Genomic DNA, 9,039 nt, shown 5'->3' with positions numbered 1-9,039 from the left:
CTCACCGCCGTGGGCAGCAACGCCTTCGGGGGGCTCGGGAACCCCACAGTCAGTGAGTACCGGGGCCATGACCCTCCTTGCTCTGCAGCTCAGCAGATGCACTGAGGGGACTGTTTGCTCTCTTTTTTACTGGTTGATTTCATCACCTACCACTAAGAGATGGGAATTTGGAAAGCGACCTTTTTCAGTCGTCAGTAAATCGTTTTCTGTTAATTACTTATTGTTTGGGTTCAACCTAGTGCTAAATGTCACCATTACATTGTTCATTAAAAAAAAAATCGAGCTTTTGAGTGTTTGTGAAATTTCCCATGGTTTTGTTGCATGTTCAGAAGTAAATAATGTGTGCAGCTAGGGAGCTGTGGATGGAAACTTTTTTTTTTCCTGTCTCACCAGTAACCCAGGCCATGTGCCTGGAAAAGATCACTAACCTGCATTTACTAGTCCAGGATCATCAACATTTCTCTAAATTTGGCCAGTTACAGAAAATCATCCTTTTAAAAGTCACTCTCTTTCTTCATACTTCAAATCTGGCATGATTTTGGTCACATATTATTTTATTTTGGTTCAGGACCAAACGCAACAAGTTCCATTATTTATAGTCCCTATAGTGGTCATTTTCTGATGTCTCCAAAATATTTGGAATAAGGTTCATTGTCACTTTTATCTTACTCCTTCATCCCTTGTCAATTTTATCCACAGCATTTCCCTTTCCAATTAAAAGAGCTGTCAGATGCCTGCCCATTTTTAGGAATGAGACCCTCTAATGAATCTCTGTTAATTTCCTTTCCTTTTCCAGCTCCCAATAATATGTATTCATTTTAACTCTGAGTGCTGTAAAAGTTGTTTTGGTAAGTACCTTCACTAGAGCATACCTTTTTCTTAAACCTTTTTGTTTTCCACTTCACCATTTCAGCACCCAACTCAATGTTCGGCCACAAGGATGGCCCCAGTATGCAGAGCTTTAGCAACCCTCACGAGCCCTGGAACCGACTGCACCGAACTCCTCCTTCGTTCCCGACCCCTCCGCCCTGGCTGAAGCCAGGAGAGCTGGAGCGCAGTTCATCTGCTGCAGCTCATGACAGAGATAGAGATGTAGATAAACGAGACTCATCTGTTAGTAAAGATGACAAAGAAAGGTACGAAAGAACACTTCCAAGAATTGTCTAGTTCAAAGCTTGGGGCTCCGTTCCGCTTTTAACCCTCCCCAGCCTGGCACGTTGTGAACCCAGAGCTTCACCAGAGGCACACCTGGAGCTGTCCCCAGGGTGGCACCACGGAAGAGGCAGGTTTCCAGCTCAGGTGTTTCCCTCTGCAAGGTTTCTCTTCCCACTTGCACGTCATACTTCACCCGAAGGAGCTTTGCTGGTTCAGGCAGTGTCAAGTGGGAATAGAATCAGACCCACCCACTGTTACCGTGTGGGTTACATGGTCATAGGTCTCTTGAAGGGTTAACATGGAGGTAGTGCCTGACAGGATGGAAAAAAGGTTTCTGAAGTCCATCAGATGTGCTTGTCTGCACCTTCAAATACTTAAACAACTTCGTAAATCAGACCTTGTCTGCAAAACAAGTAACGTTTTCGCCCTGCTCAGAAACGGCCTGGCCAGAGGGACCAGTGATAAAGGTGTGAGATGAGAGCACTAAAGTGCACCAGGAATGTCACGTGCCAAAACCCACAGCAAGCTTCAGAGCATGCAGTTCATGAAAAGCACCTTATTTCCCCTCAAAAAAGCCCCTACACTTGCACTGCTGTTACACACCGTCAAGCACAGCTTTTATTCAGTGTTTTACATGGACTGGCATGCTCACATGTCCAGGCTGGGAAGGATTAATGGAAAGTAAAACCTGGTCATATTTTTTTTGTCAGGACTGTTCCCATTATTTAGTTAACGCAGTGACAATTCCTCTTAACATTGAAGTACCAAATTTATAAGAATTTGCCATTCAGCAAGTGTCATGCCTTCCTTGAAAAATGCAGAGAGGCTGATTTCAGCTTTTTCAGTTGTGGCTTGATGGCTTTCCTGTTGAGTTTGCACATTACTTTACTACATAATGGCTATTTGTTTCTAATATTTTAACCTAAAAGAGTATTTAGGAGATGTGCTTTTCTGACTTCTCTGTCACTAACCCAAATATACGCGCATCAGTAGCCTTTTCTAAAAGAAGTTATGCTAACACATTAGATATTCTAAAACTACATGTAAGAGCTTTTCTACATTGTTATAAAAGAAAGGCTAACTACAGAACTTCTCACCTACATTTTCCATTTGGAATATTTTCTGTTTGGTAGCATAGCTTCATTATTTTCATGTCTGATGTTGATGCTTCAAAAGAAATGGCTGTTACAAATTGGGGTTTCTGTCCTGCAAAAGGCTTAAGCATGTGAGTAACTCTACTGGCTTGAATGGCAAAGCATTTTAGTTACTATGATCTGGGTAGCCTGTAGAATTATGTGATTGTTTTGGTTGCTGTTCTGTTGTTTTCTCATGAAGTGTTTCTGCTGAAGAAAATCCCTTACTGAAAACATTCCTTGCAGTCTGCTTTGGCATTGCCTGAACTCCCTATCACAGCTCAGAACATACCTATTTTCAGTAATTCGAGACCTTAGCAGTGAGCATCATCCATCCCTCATACTTGTGCACAATTCCAGCTTGCAGTGAGTGCAGTCCTGGTTTCACCCCTGCAGCGCTGCCGTGTGCCCGGCTCTGTGGGCTGGGTCATTGCACTTTGCAGCATGTCCACACCTGGCCTGTGTGAGGAGAGGTTGAGAATGCATCCCAGAGCTGTGCTCCCTGTGGAGAGAATGTCTGGAGGAGCTGAGAGCCTCTCCTACCTCTTCCTTGACATTCAGTGGCACCCAGCAGGGTGAGCGCAGAGCTTTCTAGTTGAGGTCTCAAGCTTTGTTACCTATTATTAATTAATTTGCTCAAGCAGGAAGAGCTGGGAATCACACCCAGGGGTTTGATTTCATCCCAAAATCATCTGGTCATCAAGGGTAGAACTTGATCAGCCAAAAGCATTGATCTCAACTCCTGCCTGCAGTGGAAAGGTCTCTCAGAAGCCTCTCTGAGCTTGGCCCTCCCCACCTAAGGTCGGTGTTAGATGGGTTGGAGATCCCTGGTGGCTCCTCTTGGATCAGCTGTATGGCCTGTGCACCACAGCCCCTCCCAGCCAGACTGAGAGAGGTGAATCTCTCGAGGCAGCCCAGATAGTACAAAACTGCAGCAGTGACCCTTTCCTGGCTGGGAGTGACACTGCAGAGCCCTGAGTGCTCCTGGAACATTGCATGTCCCTTCCAGCCTGGGGTGTTCTATGGTTCTGTGATTGATTGCAGCTGTGGAGGGGTTTTTTTTCTAAGGACTCCCTTTTTCCAGCCCAACATTAGGAAAAAAATCAGCAAAAACAGCAAATGTGGAAAGCAGGATTTGTTCCTTTTCCAGCGGTATTTTGTTTAAAAGATGTCACTGAACACTTCCAGTGTAATAATAATGGCATTTAAGGGTTTGTAATCCTAGAACATTAAACCAAACCAACCAAGAATCTATTGATCTTTTAATCAATATAAATGAGGCACACTCCTCAGCATAAGAAATTCAGTACTTTTCAGCGTAGCACACAGCCTCAGAACTTCTCTTACTTAGTAATAAGTTCATTGGATGAGGTGATCTTAAATTTCTTCCTTGTGGAGGCAGTGGCTTAGAGCTGTTCTCATATTATCAACCTAAGGAGCTCTTGACAAATTTGAGGATTGAAAAGGTATTCCTTCTCTCTCCACTGGACTACATGCAGTTCATTTAAATGAGCTGGATAATCAGGAGCCTCTTGAGATGTTACCAACACTGTCATTGAATATGATGGCATTGGCAAAGGAATTTGTTATTTTGGTTGCACATATATTTTTCCTTAATTACAGAAAATGCCTGTTGAAATTACTAAGAGGTTAAAATCATTGGAACTGAGGGATTAGATTCACCTTGTGAATTTGATTAGTTTTAAATGGGAAAGCTTTTTCACTTAGCGTTGCCCATAACAACTCCTGGTCAACACTACTTCCTGAAAATAATTGGTATGGAACCCATTTCCATATTTAGATTCTTGTTCACTGCCAGACAATAATTCCCTAATCTTCTGTGCGCCATAAGTAGGTTTGAAAGATGGAATTAATTCACGGTATTTTCTGATTTCGTAGCATTGGCCCCGTCCCTGCTCTGCTTGTTTTAACCTAGAATTGGGAAGGGTTGGTCATCTGAGGAGCAGCTGGCTCCAGGGGTGATGTTTTCAGAGCAAGTCTGAAGGTTGAACGGACAGAGCAGACTGATCTCTGCTTAGGAGGTCAGCACATAATCTGTGTGATGGGCAGCTCTGTTAAACACTTGCACTGAGGGTCACTGCACACTTGGGGAAGTGCCTTCCTGTCAGAGAGGTGGCTTGGCACCATCAGTACTGGCTTCTTGAAAGGCTTTGAAGAAGTAAATTGAACTGTGAGAAGTAAATTGAAAAGCTAGACATTCGAAGAGAATAGAGGAGAGAAATTAGTAGTGTACATAGGTCTGGAAATATTTTTAAAAGTCATTTGAAAAAACAGTTATCTATTTTCCCAAATGTATTCTTAATAGAAAAAGTAGGTAGAATACTATTAACCATGTAATTCAGATTTAATTGCCTCACTTCTTGGATGAAATGAGAATGTTTTTCCTTTTCTCTCTCTTCTTTGCAAACATTTAAGGCCACTGTCTTAGAAATACATGTCCTAGAGCTAGATTCCCATGTGGAGCCTTCTGTGGACTTCAGTGTTTGAGATCTCCATCAGATTCTTCACAGAGCAGCTTTGGAGATCTGCTGCTGCTGGGATGAGAGAGCAGAATAGGCCAAGTTTCGAGATGGGATGTTCTTCTGGAAGTTTTGGTGTGCCAGAGGCACAGTGCATTTCCTGGTGTGTGTCACCAGCTCTCTGCAAAGCCACAAGTAGAAAGCCAGGCACTCTGATGCTTTGTTTTCTTTGCAGAGCTTCTCATACCTTCATTTCACACTTCTCTTTTTTGTAGGGAGAGCATTGAGAAAAGACACTCCAGCCATCCTTCGCCAGCACCTATCCATCCAGTAAACTCCCTCGGACACAACCGCAGCTCGAGTGAGCAGATCAGGAGCCATCTGAATCCCGAGGTTCGAGAAAAAGAGAAGCCCAAAGAACGAGAGAGGGATCACTCCGAATCTCGGAAGGAAATTAATGTTGAAGAGCACAAGGTGAAGGACAACTACGTTTCGGAGAAAGAAGGCCTGAGCCATGAAAGCCGAGTGGTGGAAGAGTCTAAGCAAATGCCCAGGGTTCCTTCCCCCTATGCCAGGCCCCCCGTTGTGGAGAGCACCAGGCCTAACAGCACTTCCAACCGCGAGGCCGACAGGAAGAACGAGCCGGCGTACGATAACCCGAAGAAAAGCAACGAAGTCAAGGTGAAAGAAGAGCGAAAGGAAGACCATGATGTTCAACCTGAGGGACCTCAGACTCATAGGTCATCTGATCAGCCACCACCTATATCCACATCCAACGTCCATCCAAGTCCTTTAGTGTCTATGCCCATGACTGTAGGTGTGACTGGTATACATCACATGAACAGCATCAGTGGCCTGGATAGGACTCGCATGATGACCCCTTTTATGGGAATTAGCCCAATTCCTGGTGGAGAACGTTTCCCCTATCCTTCTTTCCACTGGGATCCAATGAGAGATCCCTTGAGAGATCCCTACAGAGAGCTGGATATTCATCGGAGAGACCCCCTGGGCAGAGACTTTTTGCTAAGAAATGACCCCCTCCATCGCCTCTCTACACCAAGGTTGTATGAAGCAGACAGGTCATTCAGGGATCGGGAACCTCACGACTACAACCACCACCACCACCACCACCACCCTCTGTCCGTGGACCCGCGCCGGGAGCACGAGAGGGGCACCCACCTGGACGAGCGGGAGCGGCTGCACATGCTCCGCGAGGACTACGAGCACGCGCGCCTGCACTCGGTGCACCCCGCCGCCCTGGACGGGCACCTGCCCCACCCCGGCCTCCTCACGCCAGGATTGCCCAGCATGCACTACCCCCGCGTCAGTCCCCCCACGGGACACCAGAACGGCCTCCTCAATAAAACTCCCCCCACAGCAGCTCTCAGTGCCCCTCCACCTCTTATCTCTACGCTGGGCCCTCGGCCCGGCTCTCCCAGAAGGACTACTCCTCTGTCCACAGAGATGAGAGAGAGGCCTCCCTCTCACACCCTCAAGGACATCGAAGCTCGATAAGCAGAGTGAGACTCAATAAAAACCAGAGCAAGAGGGACAAAAACCTTGTAAATGAACATAATATAAAGACCTTCTTACTAGTCATTGATACAGACTGGGGATGTGACCCACTGTACAATATGTATAGACCTGAGTGCAAAGATTTTGAAATGATTTTTTTTGTATATTATATGTTGAAATTTTCCAGATCTTTTAGCCAAGTCCATATGTTCCTCGTGTCTCCTACTCTATTTTATTTCTAGTTTAAAAATTTCAAAATTTGAACTGAAGAACAAGACATCAATCTGAGCGATTTGACTAGAAACAAGCCACCACCAATGTCAACCCTACAAAGCTCTTTCAAACCAGAAGTGAAGTCAATTGTAGATATTTATGTAAAAAGATTGCTTCATGGATTAATGGTTCATATATGCAAAAAGGGTAAGATGAAAGCTTTACTTTGTACAAATGTAAATAGATAAAATTAAGTAACATAATACATTAATACTTCTTAAACTGTGCTATTTGCAAACTTAATATTGATCAACACAGTCTGCTTATGCTGTGTTACTTATATTGTTATAGACAGCTAAACCCCTTCAACTATGCAATGAATTTTAAGGCTTTTCACAAAAGCCTTTATAACTTAAAGGAGCCTTTTCAACACACAACATAATTAAAGTCATATTTTCCCTGAACAAGCTCATTTATAATGGAAGCCTATTTCTCTTGTTTTGATGAAGAAACAGCCCTTCAGAGGTGTAGTTCTCTGTGTGAAGCCCTGCATCAGGCTGCTGAGGTCACTGGAGCTCATGTGTCCCTTGGATGGTGTCAGGGTTAGTGCTCTGTAGTCACTGATACGGAGTCATGGCAGATTGGGTTTCAGTCATATTAATCTGGGTTTAATGGTAATAATCAAATGCTGGATATTTTCCAGAACTTTTGTCACTTAACATGTCAAATTTATTTTGGGAAGAACATCTGCTTACAGCCATTCATGTCTGGTTTTATTGCCAGTGTGTCATTTTTATCTGTACACACATTTTTTTTGTGTTAAGTGATTTTTAGCTACATTGAAACAAATCCTACAACAAAGCAAATACTTTTCTAAATGATGGATATGTTTTCACTGTGGATCAGTAGTTTAATTAATGAACTCCGTTGCAGATTTCATAATGCAATTTATTGTATTTCAGTTGGTAATAAAGTCTGTGAATAGTTAACAGGTCAGCCTTGTTGTTCCCTAATCATAGAAGACATGAAATAACATGAAGAACCTGGTCCTTTTTAAAAATATGCATCAAACTTCTGAAATCTGTCTTTTCATAACACACTTTTTTATAATGCGTTAAGTTTCTTGTCTAAATATTTGGAGAGAATATGACTTTATCAGAGAGAATTCAATATCTTGTCTACTGGACTGTAAAATATATGTATGAAATAAAATTAGTTCCATTGGTCTTCTAGTGTATTAAAGTGCTATCTGAAGTTGTTACCCTGTTTTGGCAAAAAAAAAGAAAAAAAAGAAAAAAGTTAACTACAGACAGTTGTTTCTAATGATCAGAGATCTATTTTAGTAGTCAACTGAAGGTTTAGTTGTGAGCTTCAGATTTTGTGAACTCCAGATGTTGTGCGGTGTTTCTTTTTTTTTTTCTTTTTTTTTTTTTTCTTTTTTTTTTACGAGCAAAAGGAAAAATACAAAAAAATCCCAACCCTGAGGAATATGTACACTGGAACCGTAGTGGTAGCTTTCAGTATTGTAAAGAGATTGTTATATACAAACCTTTTTGCTGTTTATCCTGTATGTAATAAAGTCCTTTCTAGATCCTATGTGAACAGAAAAGTGAAGCGGCTCTCAATCTTCAGCATGTTTCCTCCTCAGCGAAGACTTGTGTAATGTAAATTGTGCCATGTTATTAAAAAATGTGAACTAAACTGCTAGGTGCTTCTTTGTGTGCAGTACCCCATCGTTGCTATGGGGAGGAAGTCCTTTTTCCCACCAGTGGGGTTTTGTTCAGAAGGAATAGCTGTTAAAAATGCGAAGGAAATGGCGAGCTTTTAGAAGCCATCTTGTTGAAATCATTAGAGCATTCAGGGAAAAAGGAACAAAAAGGAGACCAGATCCTTGGCTTGTCTAGATTCTTTAAAATATAGTAATGCCCTACTTGGATTAGATTCTAATTAGACCATAATCTTGGTCTTCTGGATGCACATCATTAAAAGCCTAAGTTACTGAAGGAAGGCAGGTCTGGATGGCCACAGAAGGCTGTAACTACTGGAGCAAGTGTGAGAGGCCCCACGAGACAGGAACTGATTGAGGGCATCATCTTCCAGGCTCATCTCATCCTTGTTAGAGGAGCCTGACAGCTCTGGCAGCGTCTTCAGGGGGAAGAAACGTGGTCTTGATTGTCCAGACGATGATCCTTGTCCTCCCAGGTGCTGAGCAAACTCCTGCTGATGGTCCTTAATTCCCAATTAAGCCAATGAGCCCTCACTCCCAGAGTCCCAGAAAGCATCAGGGCATTTCAGTCCCTTTGAATTCAATCCAGTTTAAGTGCTCCACACCTTTGAAGATCCGTGTGTCAAGTCTTCTTGTACTGGTGATGCTCAGAGGAATATGCCTGAAAGGTACAGTAAGAGATGAAACAAGATTTTTAAAGCTTTTAAACTTCTTTAGGTGCATTCACTGCTTTTCAGAAGTTTGCTACAGGGATGTTAGCTTGCAGGTATAGACAATTTGATCTTTTTTGAAGGGTTTTCCATTCAGGACATTTGTT

The 9,039-nt window shown here is 42.9% G+C and overlaps 1 protein-coding gene across 1 annotated transcript in view; it reads left to right on the top strand.

Annotated features, from left to right (window-relative positions):
• AUTS2 (autism susceptibility candidate 2) overlaps positions 1-8,197 on the top strand; it is a gene marked incomplete at its 5' end in the record, with an annotated part of 567,626 nt that extends 559,429 nt beyond the window's left edge. Inside the window, 3 exons of the mRNA XM_017735278.1 lie at positions 1-52; positions 914-1,136; positions 5,044-8,197. Coding sequence (XP_017590767.1) covers positions 1-52; positions 914-1,136; positions 5,044-6,283 — 1,515 coding nt within the window. The remainder of the gene's footprint in view (positions 53-913; positions 1,137-5,043) is intronic.
• Positions 8,198-9,039: the final 842 nt, after the last annotated feature.

The sequence above is a fragment of the Corvus brachyrhynchos genome, unplaced genomic scaffold (assembly GCF_000691975.1).
Source record: "Corvus brachyrhynchos isolate BGI_N302 unplaced genomic scaffold, ASM69197v1 scaffold15, whole genome shotgun sequence".
NCBI classification, from domain to species: Eukaryota; Metazoa; Chordata; class Aves; order Passeriformes; family Corvidae; genus Corvus; species Corvus brachyrhynchos.
Note: the sequence above shows the minus strand (reverse complement) of the source record. Positions and strands in the feature narration are given on the sequence as shown.